The sequence below is a fragment of the Coenobita brevimanus genome, chromosome 26 (assembly GCF_032717465.1).
Source record: "Coenobita brevimanus isolate Jiangsu-jjx chromosome 26, ASM3271746v2, whole genome shotgun sequence".
Classification (NCBI taxonomy): Eukaryota; Metazoa; Arthropoda; class Malacostraca; order Decapoda; family Coenobitidae; genus Coenobita; species Coenobita brevimanus.
Genome location: NC_136979.1, coordinates 10273902 through 10294140, shown reverse-complemented (window position 1 = coordinate 10294140; position 20239 = coordinate 10273902). Strand labels below are relative to the sequence as shown.

Genomic DNA, 20239 nt, shown 5'->3' with positions numbered 1-20239 from the left:
GATTTGTGCTTAAATCTGAACGGCTGCGCATTGCACTTTTTGGGGCAATTTTGAAAATGACTGGGAACGTATTGAGCAATTTTGTTATAGGTATGATATTCATTAAAAACAAAAAAAAAAGTAAAAAGACATGAACTATGTCGCTGTACGAATATGACAGTAATTCTTACCCTACCATTTCCCTAACGCACTGTGAAGCCTCAGCTACTTAGCACTTCTAACTGACCTGACTTTCCATGATCCCAAGGGTGTGTGTGTGTGTGTGTGTGTGTGTGTCTGTGTGTGTGTGTGTGTGTGTGTGTCTGTGTGTGTGTGTGTGTGTGTGTGTGTGTGTGTATTTTATTTATTTGTATTTACCTATTTGTAGTGCTTGCATGCATGCATGCAAGCGTACATGTGTGTATTTACCTAATTGTGATATACAGGAAATGAGCTACGCTCATGGGGTCCCGTCTCTGTTTCTCAATAAGTCAAATTTAGCTTTAAACTCGTTTAAGTTTTTTGACCACATGTACTTTACATTTCACACAACGTATCCCACTATGTTACAGGGGTTGGCGCCAGCAAGGGCATGCGGCCAGAAAACTTTGCCCCCGCTACCTAGTGGCGGACTTCTGGGGGGAGGCGTGGCAGGGGTTCCGCCGGCATAGATCATGGGTCCAGGGCGAGATGGGGCTCGGGCCTGTGCTAGAGGGTACAGGGCATTGCGGTTCCCAGGCTGCCGCTTCCGCCCAATAGAGAGGGGCCCGAACCTGGGAGTAGCGTCCCAGGAGGCTGCCCTATCAGTGGGTGTATAATGGCGGGATAGTTGCAGTGCCAAGACGCGCTTGGAGGGTGTCCCTGCAGCTGTCCTGGCAGGGTGCCCCGAGGCCACTACCACAGCCACTGGTAAGCTGGTGGGCTAGGGGTCCCAGATCCATTGCCTGGACCTGGGATTGTGCGGTGAGTGGGACCTGTGCTGTGTCTGTCCCCATTTATTAATACTGAAGATGACAAAACAAAAAAGGTTTCAAAGCAAGCCTGAGGACAGTAAATCACCCATGGGGATGAGGGTGGGTTCATGGAATGTGGGAAGTTTGAGGGGAAGAGCAGGGGAAGTCGTTGAGGCATTCAGTAGGAGGTGGGTGGACGTGGCGTGTTTGCAGGAAGTCCGGTACAGGGGTGGATCAGCCAGAAAGATTGTTGGGAAGGACTGTTGCTATAAGTTGTTTTGGCAGGGGAGGACAGACGGATATGGAGGTGTTGGTGTGATGGTTGCAGAGAAATGGGTGGAATATGTTATGAATGTTTTGAGAGTAAGCGATAGGATATTGGTTGTGAAAATTCTGTTGGGAAGAAAGATAGCGGTGATTATATCGGCATATGCTCCACAGGCAGGATTGGATGAATCAGAGAAAGATAGATTTTGGGATGATTTAATACGTGTAGTGGGTGGTATGAGGGATGATGAGATAGTGATTTTGGGAGGGGACTTAAATGGTCATGTAGGTGAAGCAGCCCAAGGTTATGAAGGAGTGCATGGGGGATGTGCATATGGTCTAAGGAATGCAGAAGGGGAAAGGATACTCGAGTTTGGGGAGGCAACGGACATGATTGTGTGCAACACATATTTTAGGAAAAGAGACAGTAGGTTAATTACGTATGAGTCTGGGGGAAATAGCAGTCAGATAGATTATTTTCTGGTTAGGAGGGCCGATAGGAGGTTAGTGAGGGATGTAAAAGTTATAGGAAGTGAGGAGTGTGTGCAGCAGCACAAACTATTGATTTGTGATATGGTGCTTAAAGAACAAATGATGAAAAAGAGGACTTATGTACCTAGGAGGAAAATATGGAAGCTGAAAAACCAAGTAGTAAGGGATGCCTTCTATAGCGAGTTGAGGAGAGTGGTGGCTGAACAGGGAGCTGTAGACAGAGGCGTTAATGAACAGTACAGAGCCCTCAAGAACAATTTCTTGAGAGTTACTGATGTAACATGCGGCTGGACAAGAGGACCACCAAGACATAAAGTAACTCGGTGGTGGGATGAGGGTGTAGAAGCTGCAATTAAGGAGAAAAGAAGGCTTTTCCGGGAATGGAAGAAGGGTGGTAGCAAAGAGGAATATTTGGCTGCCAAGCGTAGGGCTAGGAGAGAGGTATACAGGGCAAAGTCTGAGTCACAGAGACAATTACTTGATAACCTAAATCATGGGGAAAGGAAAAATATATTTAGGGTGGCAGGTCAGGTGAAGAGGGATAATCGGGATATCATAGGTGAGCAGTGTGTGAAGAATGATGAAGGAAGGGTAGTGGTGAACAGTGAGGATATTAAAGATACATGGAGAGAGCATTATAACCGGTTGTTGAATGAGGAGTTTGACTGGGACAGGGAAGGTTTGGAGCCAGCAGATCCAGTGTCTGGCCCTTGGCCTTTGATTGATACTGCTACTGTGAGTGAGGCAATAGGCAGGATGAGGGTGGGGAAGGCAGCAGGTGTGTCTGGGTTGACTGCCGAAATGTTGAAGGCCTCAGGCGATATAGGGGTGAGTTTAGTCACTGACCTGATAAATAGGATTATTTATGAGTGTGTTGTCCCAGATGATTGGCTGAAGAGTGTAATTGTAAATGTGTATAAAGGGAAGGGTGATGCCCTGGAAAGAGGGAATTATAGAGGTATAAAGCTTTTAGATCAGATAATGAAGGTAATGGAGAGAGTTTTAGAAGGTATGATTAGAGAAAGAGTGAATATTGATAAGATGCAGTTTGGGTTTATGCCAGGTAGGGGGACCACTGATGCCATATTCATTGTTCGACAGCTTCAGGAAAAATATATTGGTAGGAGAAGGGATCTTTATTTTGTTTTTGTTGATTTGGAAAAGGCCTCTGACAGAGTCCCTAGAGAGGTGGTGAAGTGGGCAATGACAAAGCTTGGCTTGGAGGAGTGGCTGGTTAGGGTGGTTATGGCCATGTATGTGGGTGCTCACACCCAGGTGAGAGTGAATGGAGATTTGAGTGATGAGTTTTCCGTGAATGTTGGTGTGCATCAGGGGTCAGTCTTGAGTCCCATGTTGTTTATCATGGTACTTGAAGCCCTTTCACGTGACTTTAGAAACGGACTCCCGTGGGAGTTGTTGTATGCTGATGATTTGGTGTTGATTGCAGAGAATGAAAGGGAGGCGGAGGAAAGGTTTAGGAAGTGGAGAGATGGTATGGGGCAAAAGGGTTTAAGGGTAAATGCAGATAAAACAAAAGTGATGATATCTAGGGTTGGTGGCGGTACTGTCAAAGACGAGGGAGAGTGGCCATGTGCAGTTTGCCACAAGGGCGTGGGAAGTAATTCCATCTTGTGCGGTGTGTGTGATAAATGGGTGCATAAGAGATGTAGTGGTATCAGAGGTAGACTGCGAGATAATGCTGATTTTATGTGTATGGCGTGCCGGGGTGAGCAGGTGGAGATCGTCAGATGTGAAAGAATTGAACTTGCTGGTGAATCTCTTGAGTGTGTGGAAGAGTTTTGTTATTTAGGAGACATGTTGTGTGCTGGAGGTGGGGCTGGAGCTAGCTCTGTGGCTAGGGTGAGAAGTGGTTGGAAGAAGTTCAGGGAGCTCTTGCCTCTCCTGACATTGAGAGGGCTCTCCCTACGTGCTAAGGGGTCTTTGTATGCAGCGTGTGTTAGGAGTGTAATGCTGTATGGCAGTGAGACCTGGGCAGTGAAGGAGGAAGACATTCGCCGGCTCAGACGTACAGAAATGACAATGATTAGGTGGATGTGCAGTGCGTCCCTGCGTCCAAGGCCTGGAGGGGCTGGGTTTACAATGGAAGAGTTGAGAGGTAGGATGGGACTGGAGTGTATTGGTGTTGTGATGAGGAGAGGTAGATTGAGGTGGTTTGGACATGTGGAGAGGATGGGGTGAGGAAGGTGAGAAGTGTTAATACTGGGGGTGGGGTTATGAGGGGTAGACCGAGAAAGACATGGGACGAGGTCATTAAGTGTGACCTTAGGGTTAAGGGACTGAACAGGGAGGCTGCAATGGATCGTGCAGCATGGAGAGCCGCCATTAGGTGACCAAGGCCGACACATGCAAGCATGTTGGAGCCTTTAAAAACGAAAACGAAAACGAAAACTGGACGATCTCTTTGTCCAGGTTATTCCACAGGTCTATACAGCTATAAGGAAAACTATATTTCTTAATATCCTTCAAGCAGCTTGGCTTCCTCAGTTTCATCCCGTGTCCTCTTGTTACTCTCTTATCCCATAAAAACAGAACTTCTTTGTCAATTTTATCTACTCCCATCATGGTCCTGAACACTGCAATCATGTCGCCTCTTTCTCTCCTTTCTTCTAAGGAAGGCAAATCCAGCTTTTCCAGCCTCTCTCTGTACGACAGATCTGCAAGACTGGGGACCATCTTGGTTGCTGTTCTTTGTATTCTCTCAATTTTGTTTATATCTTTCTTCTTGTGTGGGGACCACACTACTGCTGCATATTCCAACCTGGGGCGAATCATGGCCACTATCAATTTTTTCATCATCTCCTCATCCATATACAGGTAACTCGCATGGAACACGTGGGTTTCGTTCCTACTGTGCAGCGTTAGGTGAGAAATCGCGTATATTGAAACTACTCAGTATTTTGTTCCCTAGACCCCCCAGATGTGTTGTTTTGCTGTTATCTGTCACTGGTAATCACTAGAAAGCACTTTAAGTGGTTAGAAGGTTTATTTAATGTTATAACTCATAAATACAGTACTCCACAGCAAAACTTCAACACATAAATACTGTGCGTAAACACAAGGAAACATTCCGACGCCGATCATAGGTAATCATATAAATCAGGTTAACTGGTACCAGGGCTTTATTTAATGCTTTATCTTTTTTGAGTGCTTTAACTTACAAGTACATACCAGAACAGTACATATTTAACTTAGAAATGCAGTACTGTGGAAAAGCTGTACAGCAAGTCTTTAACGAACAAACAAAAAAGGCAATATTCCGACGCCGATCATGGGTAATCATATAAATCAGGTTAACTGGTTACAAGGCTTTATTTAATGCTTTAATTGCTTATAAGTACATACCAGAACAGTAAATATTTAACTTACAAATACAGTACTGTAGAAAAGCAGTACAGTAGTGCACCAACTTTTGGTACAGCAGGATTCGCGGAATCCACTTTCGCGGCATGCACCAAATATTCCCTAACTTCCACTTTCGCTTGAAAAAAATCGATTTTCGCGCACAAATTTTGGGTTTGGGACAATATTTTGAACTTTGAATTTCCTGCACCGCCCGCCCGCAACCCACCGCCATCTTGAATGACGTCATGTCAACACTCTGTCCACCCATTCCCGCCATTGCGTACGAGTGTGCTAGCTCCATTGTGTTGGATTCTCACGGTTCAATGGCCTCTACTATACCTGGTAGTGTGGGGGAAAGGGCCTGGTGTGTGGGGGGAGAGCCTAGTGGTGTGGGGGGAGGGCCGGGAGGCAGTGGTGGTGATAAAAAGTGGCCGGGACATTCAAAGTCGGGAGGAAAGGCCAAGGCTAAAAGAAAGTATCATGTTGGAGTGAAGAAACGGCAGTATAATAATGAAATGAAAAGGAAGATAGTTGAGCACATGGACAAGGGCGCAAAAAACAGTGAAATCTGCCGTATATTTAACATCCCAGAATCGACAGGCAGAGAGAGAGAGTGGTAGCGAGGCAGCAAGAGGTGGCACCAATACGTCTGGCGTGGCTAAATAAGCCCGCCACGCGCCTCGGATACTTACCTCCAACATCCATTAAACACCTCAACCTGGTCTCTGTGGTATGTTTCTCCTCATATAATGTGTACTGTACAGTTTTTATTGTTTGTATCTCACAATGCAATGTACAATAGTGATTTGATGTACTGTATTGCAAGTGAAAATGAAAATCTGATATTAATTTAGGATAACCGGGAACCAATTAGCCTTTTTGCCATAAAGACAATGCCCCAACTTTCGCTAATTCCACTTTCGCGCATTATTTTTGGACCCAATTAGGCGCGAAAATTGGTGCCCCACTGTACAGTAATAGTTTAACGAACAAACAAAAAAGGCAATATTCCGACGCCGATCATGGGTAATCATACAATTCGGGTTAACTGGTTACAAGGCTTTATTTAATGATTTAACTTTATTTAAGTGCTTAAAAGTACAGTAAATACGAGAACAGTAAATATTTAACTTATAAATACTGTACAGTACTGTGGAAAAAATGAACAAATAAAAAAGGCAATATCCTGACGCCTATCAGGTAAACTGGTTATAAGACTTTATTTCTTGCTTTAACGTTATTTAACAGTACTTTAAGTTGCACATAAACTTACCAGAACAGTACAGTACTGTAAATATTTAACTTATAAATACTGTGCTACTGTACTCGGGAATGTCTCACTCACTGAATAATTTCCTGCCTAGATCGTCACGTAATCAAAACAAACCGCACGCTACGGTGACGTTCGAGGATTTGATCTTTCAAAGGCCTCTCCTGCGTTAATTTGTAGTTTTCATAATGGTTCTTTAATCTTACGTTGTCTTATATGTATCCCAGCCCTTACCATGTATAATTGCGAGTGCGTTCCGTGAGATCGTGTTCCATGCGAGTTACCTGTAATGAAAAGCTACTCATATATTAGTCAGGAGTTTATACGTCTCTCTGTCTTGTTAATGCGTTTTTCAGGTGACAAACTGTCCTGGACCAGCACACCCAAATCTTTCTCTTCTCTCGCTTTTGTGATTGGTTCATTACCCATCAAATAATTCAATGATGGCCTCTTGGTACTATTACCCATTTCCAATATTTTACATTTCTTTGCACTGAATTTCATTTCCCACACCCTGGCTCCATTCGTGTATCCTATCCAGATCCTCCTGCAGCATTTTGCAATCCTCTTCAACCTCTACCTTCCTCATGATCTTTGCATCATCAGCAAACAGATTTGCATAACTGTTCACTCCAGCTACCATATCATTTACGTAAATCAGGAACATTACTGGCGCCAACACCGAGCCCTGTGGGACTCCACTTGTTACTTCCCTCCATCCAGACATCTTATCCTTTATTACTGTCCTCATTTGTCTCTCTCTCAAAAAGTCTCTCATCCATTCTAGGAGGCTCCCCTTCAGTCCTCCTATATGCTCTAGTTTCCACATTAGTCTCTTATGAGGTACCTTGTCAAAGGCCTTCTCCAAATCTAAATAGACACAATCCACCCAACCTTCTCTTTCCTGAAGCACGTGTGTGTGTGTGTATTTACCTATTTGTATTTACCTATTTGTAGTATACAGGAATTGAGCAATGCTCGTGTTGTCCTGTCTCCATATCCACATTTATCAAGTCTACCTTTACACACATGAATGTTTTTCTCATGCACCACCTCTTTGTCTAAGTCGTTCCAAATATTTAAGAATATACCTACTTGTGATACACACGGAATGTACTATGCTCGTGGGTTTCCGTCGCTGTTTCTCAATAAGTCGAATTTAACTTTAAACTCGTTTAAGTTTTTAGACCGGACGATCTCTTTGTCCAGGCTATTCCATAAGTCTATACTTCTGTAAGGAAAGCTATATTTCTTGATATCCTTCAAGCAGCTTGACTTTTTCAATTTCATTCCATGTCCTCTTGTTGCTCTCTTATCCCATACAAACAGATCTTCTTTGTCAATTTTATCTACTCCCACCATGGTCCTGAACACCGCAATCATGTCTCCCCTCTTTCTCCTTTCCTCTAACGAAGGCAAATCCAGTTTTTCCAGCCTCTCTCTGTATGACAGGTCTGTCAGACTGGGGACCATCTTGGTTGCTGTTCTTTGTATTCTCTCAATCTTGTTTATATCTTTCTTTTTGTGTGGGCACCACACTACCGCTGCATATTCTAACCTGGGGCGGATCATGGCCACTATCAATTTTTTCATCATTTCCTCATCCATATAATGAAATGCTACTCTTATGTTAGTCAAGAGCTTATAAGTCTCTCCAACTATCTTGTTAATGTGCTTTTCTGGTGACAAACTATCTTGGACCAGCACTCCCAAATCTTTCTCTTCTCTCCTTTTTGTGATTAATTCATTACCCAAAAAATAATTCAGTGATGGTCTCCTGGTACTTTTACCCATTTCCAATATTTTACATTTCTTTACATTAAATTTCATTTCCCATGTCCGGCTCCAATTGTGTATCCTATCCAAATCCTCCTGCAGTATTTTACAATCCTCCTCAACCTCTATCTTCCTCAAGATTTTTACATCATCAGCAAACAGACTCGCATAACTGTTCACTCCATCTACCATATCATTTACGTAAATCAGGAACATTACTGGCGCCAACACTGAGCCTTGAGGGACTCCACTTGTTACTTCCCTCCATCCAGACATCTTTTCCTTTATTACTGTCCTCATTTGTCTGTCTCTCAAAAAGTCTCTCATCCATTCCAGAAGTTTCCCCTTTAGTCCTCCTATATATTCTAGTTTCCACATTAGTCTCTTATGAGGTACCTTGTCAAAGGCCTTCTCTAAGTCTAAGTACACACAATCCACCCAACCATCTCTCTCCTGTACCACATCAATCGCTCTTGAGTAAAAGCTCAACAAGTTTGAAACACATGACCTTCCACTTCTGAATCCAAACTGACATTCAGCCAAAATATTCATCTCTTCCAGATATTTTATCCATCTGTCTTTCAGGATTCTCTCACACAATTTTGCGACCATGCTGGTTAGAGACACTGGTCTATAATCCAGAGGTTCTTCCCTGTTTCCTCCCTTGTAAATTGGTACCACATTTGCCCTCTTCCATTCTTTTGGCACTTTCCCCTCTTCCAGTGAGCATACAATTAAGCTGTGAATTTTATCCGCCAGTTGTTCTCTGCATTCCGTCAGTACCCAATTAGAAATTCCATCAGGTCCTGGGGCTTTCCTTACATCTTGAGTTTCCAGTAATTTATACACTTCCTGCACCTCCACTTTTATATCTTTCATCACCGGAACATTTCTAATGACTCCCTCCCCTTCCACAAGCTCCTTTTCTTTAGTGAAAACTGACTGGAAACGTTTGTTCATTATTTCTGCTTGCATTGCCGCATCCTTAAAGACCTCTCCATCTACTTTCAGCTTGGTGATTCCTTCCTTTTGTTTCAGTTTGCCATTAACAAATCTATAAAACAGTTTGGGTTCATCCTTGCATTTGTCAATTATACCTTTTTCAAAATTCCTTTCTTCTTCCCTACGTATTCTTGTGTATTCGTTTCTTGTTCTTTTATATTCTTCCTTTGTTCTGTCGTTACCTCTCTTTCTCCAATTGTTCCACGCCTTATCTCTCTCTTTTTTGGCTATCATACACCTTCTATTAAACCACCCCTTTTTCCTGTTTTCTTTCCCTCTTACTCTTGGTACAAATTTTTCCACTCCCAATTATAGAGGTCTAGAAAGATATCCCACTTCCTCTGTATCTCTCTTGTTTCTCTGAATTTTCTCCAATCCGCATTTTCAAAAAAGTTTCTCAATCCTGTAAAATTTGCTTTGCCAAAGTTGTATCTTCCCTGTCTATGAGGCTCATCTCTTGGCTCGACGTTTCCTATTAACATCTGGAACTCAATGACCATGTGATCACTTTTTCCCAAAGGACAGAGATATTCCAATGATTCTATTACATCGGGTTCTTTGGTGAACAGTAAATCTAACCTTGCTGGTGTGTCCTCACCTCGAAACCGTGTCTCTTCTTTGACCCACTGCGTCATCACATTATTCATTATTATATTTAATAACATAGTGCCCCACGAATCCTCGCCGCCTCCCGAGTACCATTCCTCCCAGTTCACCTCTTTACAATAAAAGTCACCCACCAAAATTATATTATTGCTTTTCTCAATTATTTTTTGCAAGTAGCTAGCCATATCTGACAACATCTCATGGTATTCGTCATCCTTCCATGCTCTTGTCTTTGGGGGAACATACACTACCGCCACATCTCTCTTAACATTCTCTCCAGTTTCTAATTTCATATATATCACTTCAGGCCTGCCTTCTCCCATTTCCACAGTATCTACATTTATGTTGTTCTTCACTGCTATCATCACTCCTCCTCCCTTTTTTTCTTTTCTGTCTTTTCTCCACAGTTTGTATTTACCATCTCCCAAATGAACATCAATATCTTCTCTTAATTTGGTCTCTACAAAGCACATGACATCAGGTTCATGTTCTCTCAAGAAATCATTAATTTCGATCCTTGTCGATATGAAACCATCAACATTAATATATATCACCTTCAAATTATTTTTGACATTATTAATACCCTCTTCTCTCCTACTCTCTGTCCGTACCACTTCCTCAACTTCTGATCTTTCACAACCATCCCCCCTAGTTTCCTTCACTTCTATTTCCTTAAATACCATTTCCTTACTTTCATATCCAATACTCTCAAAAAAAAGTATTACGTTCTTCCTCTGTCCTCTTATCATTTTTTTCCTTTACTTCTTCCTTTAATGATTTTAAAACTTCTCTTTCTTCTTCATTCAGATCTTTTCTTATTATAATATTTTCCATCCCCGCCTCTTTGCTTAATTTCCAGGTCACTTTAAGTATCTCATTTATTACACTTTCTGATGTAAACTTGACTCTCATTGGTCTTGTTTCCCCTTTCTTATAAGGCCCTATCCTCCTTACTTCCTCAATTTCTTTTACCCACTTGTCTCCTTTGGGGTCAATCTTGCCTAATATTCCTCTCACCATGTTCGTGTCTCTCTCGAGTCTTGTGAACCTAACCTTTTCTTCCTCTTCCCTGTTTCCAAATACTACCACACATCTGTTCCTTTCTACAGTTTCTCTCACTATTTTCTCTTTTTTCTTCAGTATTTTCACTACATTTTCTTCCATTTCTTTCTTGTTCATTTCCCTTTCTTCCTGGATGATCTCTCTTAAGCTGACCACTTCTTTCTGTTCTTCTTCTTACTTGTGCCCACTTTGCCTTGTGTTCTTCTAATACATTACTCACCTTCTCCGTTTTATTAGTACTCTCTTCAAGTTTCCTCCTCAGTTCAACATTTTCCCTCTTCAAATTCCTAATCTCTTCACTGGCTGTTTCGTTGGACTGGATTAGACTCTGTATGGTGGTTTCCGTATTTCCTGACACATCCTTTATCACTAGATTCTCTACTTTTTTTTCGAGTTCACTAATCCTCATAATTAATGTTTTCACCAGGTCCATGACATTAGTATTAGCATCAAATCCTTGAAATTCCATTCCCTCATTGTTTACATTTTCGGCCATGTTTAATGTACCAGTAAAGTACCTAAACAGCTGTTACCGAATAAGCCACAAACATTCATGTATACTATTGCCAACAAATCTTTACATTTTTGGTAGTCTACTAACTTTCATTATTTTAAATTTAAAGAAAGACCCTAGGAGACAGGACAGACAAAATTCCTGAAACTACTCAAGGTTAGGAGCGATGCCTGGGACGTCCTCTCTCTCCGGCTGTTCGTGTGTGTGTGTGTGTGTGTGTGTGTGTGTGTGTGGGTGTGGGTGTGTGTGCTGGCCTCTTGTTTTAATCCTCAAGTCCTCAAGGCTCAAAACTACGCCTTTCTAGTGAGTGCAAATTTAGTCTTTTTCGTCTGTCTTCATATGAAAGGTTCCGAACATCATGTATCATTTTTGTCATTCTTCTCTGTACATTTTTAAATGAATTTATATCCATTCTGTAGCACGGACACCAAAATGTCATGGCGTAGTCTAAATGAGGACATACTAAATGTGGCCTACATGTTGCCAGTACAATGCTAATGTCCATCACTGATGTGCAGTACAATTAGCACCAGTGTCAAAGACCACCCTGTACCCCCCTCACATCTGTCTCATTGTCTGAAGCCCTCACACCCTTTACCAAGCCTGCCCAACCCAACCCTGATCCCATAATTACTAACGATGCAAGGTTCTCGTCCTCTACCCCATCTCCCTTCCATTCCATACCTCCTGTACTATCCTTCTCTCTCTCTCTCTCTCTTATGACTGTATTTGGGCTAGTGATGGTTTGTGCTCTTTCTGGGTGCATTTTCGGGAAGGATTGGACATCAACAGCGGATTGGGCATCAACAGCACCCACTGACCTGGCAACACTGCTCAGAGAAGACATCACCCAGTCCTCCTCAACTACCAGCTTAAATTTAGGTTGGGTGGAATCACAGATTCCACACAATATGACACACACAATGGAGCACTGCATAGTACGTGCCACACTAAGACAAAGACACAACATGAGCATCTAAAGAACCAATGGAACAACCCCACAGGGGCAGTTGCTTGACCAAACAGACTGGGGTTGAGCAACAACAATATGTCATATTAACTGATTCACATTTCCATTCCTATGCATTATCTAACTTACTCCTGCTTGCCTTTGGGCATTATTTCAAATGATATAATAGACAGCTGATTCACAAAACCACTAGAATGATAAGAGAAACTGATCAAATTATAAAAAAAGGTGTAGTGTGGACTAAAGATATTACCACTTTCACATTCTATGGATGCCCTGGGGTATAAAAGCATTAAGTGCACAATTGTTCTTTGGATGTTCCTGAGTGTGGTTGTTGCTGCCATATAAGTTAGGCAAAAAAAAAAAAAAAAAAAAAAAACTACCTCTAGAACTATGGACGATACCCTGAATCCAAACAGCTCTTGTGAATCTGCATGAAGGGCTCAGAGGCTAGATGAGAATGGGACTGGGTGGTGGGTTGGAGAGTGGGTGGTATGGTAAAGTGTTAATAACTGACCCAATCAGAAATAACTGCGACGAGGAGAGAGGGGCTTAACCCGTTCCGTTCCAGCGACGTGAATTAACGCGGCAACATTGCAAGGTCCCTAATTTGCACAATTTTCAATTTTCGCGAGTGATTTCGTGAGTGATTTTTGGCAAGTATACATGGGACACCTTCCTCTATTCCTCTACAAGATGCCAAGCAGGAACAATGCCTTACACCGCATAACCTCTCCCCACCCCCCCTGCACGCCATTATCTTGACAATTCACCTGTTACCAGTGACCTGGCCAATAAAGACATTCAGGGCCAGAGTGGTTCCCCAATCGATGACAATGTGGAGGACAAAGTTTAGAGGAAGAAATAGTCAGAAATGATGATCAGGTAATGTGGGAAAAAAAAGGTCATGAATGGTGATGAATTAGTGAGTGAAACAATGCTTATAATGCCTATATTACTGTTTGAAAACCAATATACTCTTGTACTACATATAAATTCGTACCAAGTAAATAAATAAATACTGTTTATGAGTGGATAAAATAGTTACCCTCCCATAGAACTCGTTTTCTTTGGTGCCAGCCTGTTAGAAAACCCAGTCAGGTAAGGAGGTACTCGCACCTAAATCCGGTATTTTAAACCTCAGGTGAGCAGTTTCTCTATGAATTTTCAATGTTTCTCACCACAAGCGGATGTTTGAGCAAAAAAAAAAAAAAAAAAAAAAAAAACAAGGTCCAAAAACGTCGGGATGGGGCGGGTTAAGTATGCTGAAAACTGATCATGGTACTGAACAGTTTTGTGTACTGTACTGCAAATACATGACTTAAAGAATTATAAAAAAAATCTTGCCCATTCAGGTGGGAATATTAACAATTATGACAATGACAATAATAATGAATGCAGTGTCAATGATGATAACGATGAGGCTGATGATAAAAACAATCATGCTGATGATGACAATGGCAGAGCTGACAACTAACAATCCACCCTCTCTAAAAAGAGAAATCTCAGGATATATTCACCCCTGCCAAATGGTCTTCTCCTCTTCCTAGTAACAATCTTGCGTGGCTGCGACTTCTTTTCCTGCAAGATGGGTCTGAGTGGTTCTTCCCCATCCATGGTTCCTCTTTTTCTGGCTTCTTCAGTGTGCTTCCTCTGATGGATCCTGAAGCTGATCTTGCTAGTGAAGGTTTCATGGCAATGACGGCACTGGGGAGGAGGGGGGGAAATATGGTTTGGTTACAGAGAACTTTAACCCTTTCACTGCCACTGACATCCACTGATACCCATTCATGCAACTACCACTGGCATACTGACACCCAATCATGCAACTGCCACTGGCATCAATCTAGCAGGCTTATATAAACACACACACACACACACACACACACACACACACACACAGGGAGTCATCAGATGCAGATGTCGGACATCGGCGCTCCGTACTAAAACAACACGGCCAGTGGCAATTACCTAAATTAGTATCTTTGGATGAGTAAAGCTCTGTACCAGGTTAGACTAAATGATTTTTCATTATTAAAAGGTAAAGAAATAAAAAGTTTAAATAAGACTGGTTCAAACAACAAAGAACCACGATGCGTTGAGTCAGCTGGGTTTGTTTATACTACAGCAACACGGGGAAAGCGTGCAAACTCTGTAAGTACATACTCTGTTCATTTAGTATTACAAAATGGATACATACTTCAGTAAAACAAATTTGGAAAAGAAAAGGGATAAAAGTAAAAAGCAAAATGATGATTTCTACCAAGAACTGGTTGAAGTGGAGACTCAAAATAGACTGGTTGAACGTGTACACAAACTAGAAACGGCTTTCAAAAATGAAATTGATGAAATAAAGAAGCAAATGCACTTGCAAAAGGAAGAGATAGAAAAACTAGGAAGGGAGGCCAATAAGAAAGACACAACCATCAGTGAACTAACAGTGGAATTGAATACGCTTAGGAAGAAAGTGAGTGAAATGGGAAGTACAGTAGTCAATCACGAAAGTGTTATGGAAGAGTTAAAAAATGACACAGAGACAATTAGACAAGCAAGCAGTCTTATGGACCAGAGCAGTGATATTGAGGAGAATATAACACAGGTGAATGAAGCTGTGCAAAGCTACAAAAATGATGTAGAAACCACGTATGCTGAAATGGTGAAAGTAAAGAAAGACTTAGAAACAAGGGTGGAGGAAAAAAGCATTAAAAGGGAAGTGAAAAGAATAATCCAAAACAATCCAAAGTTAGTCAGAGATTCAGTAGAAATAAATAAATCAACAGTAATCACTGGTATAGAAGAGGAAGAAATTAAAAACAAGATCACTAGAGACAAAAAGGAGATGGCAAATGTAATGAGCTTACTGAAAGAAGTATCAGAGGAAATCTGTAGTAAAGACATAAAGGAACACAAAAGGTTAGGGAAATACGAGAAAAGCAAGACAAGACCTCTAAAGGTGACTTTCCAGAGTGTAAACACTGTGGAAGAGATACTAAAAAATGCAAAGAATCTTATGGAAAAAGAGGAGTTCAAAAATGTATGGATAAAAAGATGCCTAACACAAGAGGAACTGGAATTACTGAAAGAGAAAAGGGAGGAAGCAAAAACAAAAAATGAGGGAAGATCAGAAGAGGACAAGAAGAAATTTTTTTACAAAGTAATAGGATTGCAGGTACGAAAGTGGTACACAAACAGGATGGAAGAAAAAGGAGGAAGTTAGTAGAACCATGTCATGACAAGTATATAAACAAGATGATAAAGTTGATGTACTCAAATGTGGATGGAATGGTATCTCAATTACTAGAGATGAATGATTATGTCAGAGAAATGAACCACAAATAATATGCCTAACTGAGACAAAATTAACACCAAGGATATCCAATGACATACTAAACTTAGAGGAATACAATATATGGAGAAGAGACAGAAATTTAAAAAAAGGAGGAGGAATTATAATATTAACCAAGAAAAATCTAAAAGTCAAGGAAATAAACCTAGATATACCATCACAAGTAGAACTGATTGCAGTAGAGATCAACACATCTGAAGGTAAAGTAATTGTAGCCAATTTGTATATGCCACCCAGATCAAACACATGGGAAAGAGACGAATATGAGGACCTGGCAGAGAGTACAATTCAGAGTATAAGATCCTTGCTAAATAAAATGGAAGAGAAATCGGAAAGAATTATACTAAAGGGGGACTTCAATACAAATATAAATTGGAATACTCTAAATATAAATAGCCAAGAAAGCTGTTGGGACCAAAAGCTCCTGGATCTCGTACAAGAGATTTTCTTAACGCAACATGTGAGGGAAACCACTAGAAAAAGAGGAATTGATGTACCTTCAGTGCTAGATCTAATATTTACTAGGCAAGAAAATGACATTGACAGTTTAATATATCACCCTCCACTCGGCAAAAGCGATCATGCAGTACTAAATTATAACTTCAGGATAGCATATGACATAGTAAACAGCAATGACAGTTACAAAAAGAGCCTAAACTATAAAAAGGGAAATTATCAAGACCTAAAGAAGTATTTCTTAGAAGTTGATTGGGAAAATGAGCTTAGAGGACAAGATTTAAATGCTGTATATAAAAAATTTTGTGAATTTTATGAAATAGGAGTCCAGAAGTACATCCCACAGCACAAAGAAGCAGATAAGAAAATACAGAAATGGTTCAATACAGAATGTAAAAAATCAAAAGAAAGAAGAGATTTGTTGTGGAATAGATACAGAAGACACAATAGTGAAAGGGCGTATAATAATTACAAACAGGCAAGAAACAACTATACAAGAATAAGGAGGGAAGCCCAAAAACAGTTTGAGGAGGATATAATAAATAAAAGTAGTGATCAACCAAAGCTGTTTTACAGCTATATCAGAAGCAAAACCAAAGTAAAAGATATAATACAATCCATTACGGACGAGGGAATCACTTATACACAAGAGAAAGACATTTGTGAAGAACTAAATAAGAATTTCCAATTAGTTTTTACAGAAGAAAAAAATTTTGAGAGGGACTATGTGGAACATGCATGTCCACACATACTACCAGATATACAAATAGCAGAAAAAGTAATACAGGAGGAGTTAAGTAGATTAGACAGAGGAAAAGCAAGTGGACCTGATGAAATTTCATGTTGGGTGTTACGAGAATGTGCAAAGGAGTTAAGTAAACCATTATTTTTAATTTTCAAGAAATCCTTGAGTCAAGGGAAACTACCTGATATTTGGAAAAAAGCAAATATAGTCCCCTTATTCAAGAAAGGAAATAGACAAAATCCTCTCAACTACTGACCAGTATCACTGACCAGTGTTGTAAGCAAGGTATTAGAAAAACTTATAAGAAAAGCTTCGGTAAATCATCTAGAAGAACACAGTATGATAACAGAAAGACAGTTTGGTTTCAGAAAAGGAAAATCATGTGTTACTAATCTGTTGAGCTACTATGACAGAGTAACAAACACAATACAGGAAAGGGAAGGATGGGTGGACAGTATCTATTTAGATTTCAAGAAAGCTTTTGACACAGTACCACACCAAAGACTTTTATGGAAGCTGTACCATCAAGGAGGAATTCGAGGCAAACTGTTTTGTTGGATGCAAGACTTTCTCATAAAAAGAGAAATGAGGACAGTATTAAGAGGAAACTACTCATCATGGAAAGAAGTGACTAGTGGAGTACCACAGGGTTAGGTGCTGGCACCAATCATGTTTTTTGTGTACATAAATGATATAAACTGTAACACTGGAAATGAGAGCTATCTGAATATGTTTGCAGATGATGCAAAAATACAAAGGAGAATTACTAGCACAGACTCTTGTAGGGAGCTACAAGAAGAATTAAATAAACTTCATGAATGGAGTAATACATGGCAAATGGAATTCAATGTGGACAAGTGTCATGTAATCAAGTTTGGTAAAAGTGGAAAAAGACCTGATTGGGATTATAAGTTAGGAAATAAAACCCTATACACATCAGAAAGAGAGAAAGACCTAGGTGTGATTATCAATAACAGACTATCTCCGGCTGACCACATCAGCGAGAAGGTACGGAACATGTATACACTGCTTGCAAATATGAGAATAGCATTCACATACATAAATGAAGACATGCTAAGAAGGATAATAACATCATTCATTAGACCAACCCTGGAATATGCATCAAAAGTCTGGAGTCCTCATCTCAAAAAGCATATAGACAAGATTGAAAAAGTTCAAAGGGCCGCTACAAGATGGATACCAAGCTTAAGGGACCTAAGCTACGAAGAATGACTAAATAAACTGAATCTACCAACACTGCAGGAGAGAAGGAAAAGAGGTGACATGATAATGCTATATAAGTGCATATCAGGAAAGGAGAAAATAGACATAAATGATTACTTAACATATGGAGAAGCATCAGCAAGAGGACACTGCAAAAAACTGCATAAGAAGAGAGGTGATAAAGACGTAGGGAAATTCAGTTTCCCAAACAGAGCAATTGATCAATGGAATGCACTACCGAATGAAATAGTGTGTGCCAAAACAATTCACAAATTTAAGGATATGTACGATAAATATGGTCTAAGACACGGGACAGTACGAGCTTGACTCATTCCTGTAAAGATACAATTAGGTAAGAACAATTAGGTAAGAACACACACACACACACACACACACACACACACACACACACACACACTCTAGATATAAATAGCCAAGAAAGCTGTTGGGACCAAAAGCTCCTGGATCTCGTACAAGAGTTTTTCTTAACGCAACATGTGAGGGAAACCACCAGAAAAAGAGGACTTGATGTACCTTCAGTGCTAGATCTAATATTTATAAGGGGAGAAAATGATATTGACAGTTTAATATATCACCCTCCACTCGGCAAAAGCAATCATGCAGTACTAAATTATAATTTCAGGATAGCATATGACATAGTAACCAGCAATGATAGTTACAAAAAGAGCCTAAACTATAAAAAGGGAAATTATCAAGACCTAAAGAAGTATTTCTTGGAAGTTGATTGGGAAAATGAGCTTAGAGGACAAGATTTAAATGCTGTATATAAAAAATTTTGTGAATTTTATGAAATAGGAGTCCAGAAGTACATCCCACAGCACAAAGAAGCAGATAAGAAAATACAGAAATGGTTCAATACAGAATGTAAAAAATCAAAAGAAAGAAGAGATTTGTTGTGGAATAGATACAGAAGACACAATAGTGAAAGAGCATATAATAATTACAAACAGGCAAGAAACGACTATACAAGAATAAAGAGGGAAGCCCAAAAACAGTTTGAGGAGGATATAATAAATAAAAGTAGTGATCAACCAAAGCTGTTTCACAGCTATATCAGAAGCAAAACTAAAGTAAAAGATATAATACAATCCATTACGGACGAGGGAATCACTTATACACAAGAGAAAGATATTTGTGAAGCACTAAATAAGAATTTCCAATTAGTTTTTACAGAAGAAAAAAATTTTGAGAGGTACTATGTGGAACACGCATGTCCAAACATACTACCAGGTATACAAATAGCAGAAAAAGTAATACAGGAGGAGATAAGTAGATTAGACAGAGGAAAAGCAAGTGGTCCTGATGAAATTTCATGTTGGGTATTACGAGAATGTGCAAAGGAGTTATGTAAACCATTATTTTTAATTTTCAAGAAATCCTTGAGTCAAGGTAAACCACCTGATATTTGAAAAAAAGCAAATATTGTCCCCTTATTCAAGAAAGGAAACAGACAAAATCCACTCAACTACCGACCAGTATCAATGACCAGTGTTGTAAGCAAGGTATTAGAAAAACTTATGAGAAAAGCTTGGGTAAATCATCTAGAAGAACACAGTATGATAACAGAAAGACGTTTCGTTTCAGAAAAGGAAAATCATGTGTTACTAATCTGTTGAGCTACTATGACAGAGTAACAAACACAATACAGGAAAGGGAAGGATGGGTGGACAGTATCTATTTAGATTTCAAGAAAGCTTTTGACACAGTACCACACCAAAGACTTTTATGGAAACTGTACCATCAAGGAGGAATTCGAGGCAAACTGTTTTGTTGGATGCAAGACTTTCTCATAAAAAGAGAAATGAGGACAGTACTAAGAGGAAACTACTCATCATGGAAAGAAGTGACTAGTGGAGTACCACAGGGTTCAGTGCTGGCACCAATCATGTTCTTAGTGTATATAAATGATATGAACAGTAACACTGGAAATGAGAGCTATCTGAATATGTTTGCAGATGATGCAAAAATACAAAGGAGAATTACTAACACAGACTCTTGTAAAGAGCTACAAGAAGAATTAAATAAACTTCATGAATGGAGTAGTACATGGCAAATGGAATTCAATGTGGACAAGTGTCATGTAATCAAGTTTGGTAAAAGTGGAAAAAGACCTGATTGGGATTATAAGTTAGGAAATAAAACCCTATACACATCAGAAAGAGAGAAAGACCTAGGTGTGATTATCAATAACAG

General features: G+C 40.1%; 1 protein-coding gene across 1 annotated transcript in view; it reads right to left on the bottom strand.

Moving 5' to 3' along the window:
- The window catches only part of LOC145394183 (uncharacterized), a 272780-nt gene that overhangs the window by 59499 nt on the left and 193042 nt on the right, over positions 1–20239 (bottom strand). The window contains exon 12 of the mRNA XM_080268165.1: positions 13775–13961. Coding sequence (XP_080124291.1) covers positions 13775–13961 — 187 coding nt within the window. The remainder of the gene's footprint in view (positions 1–13774; positions 13962–20239) is intronic.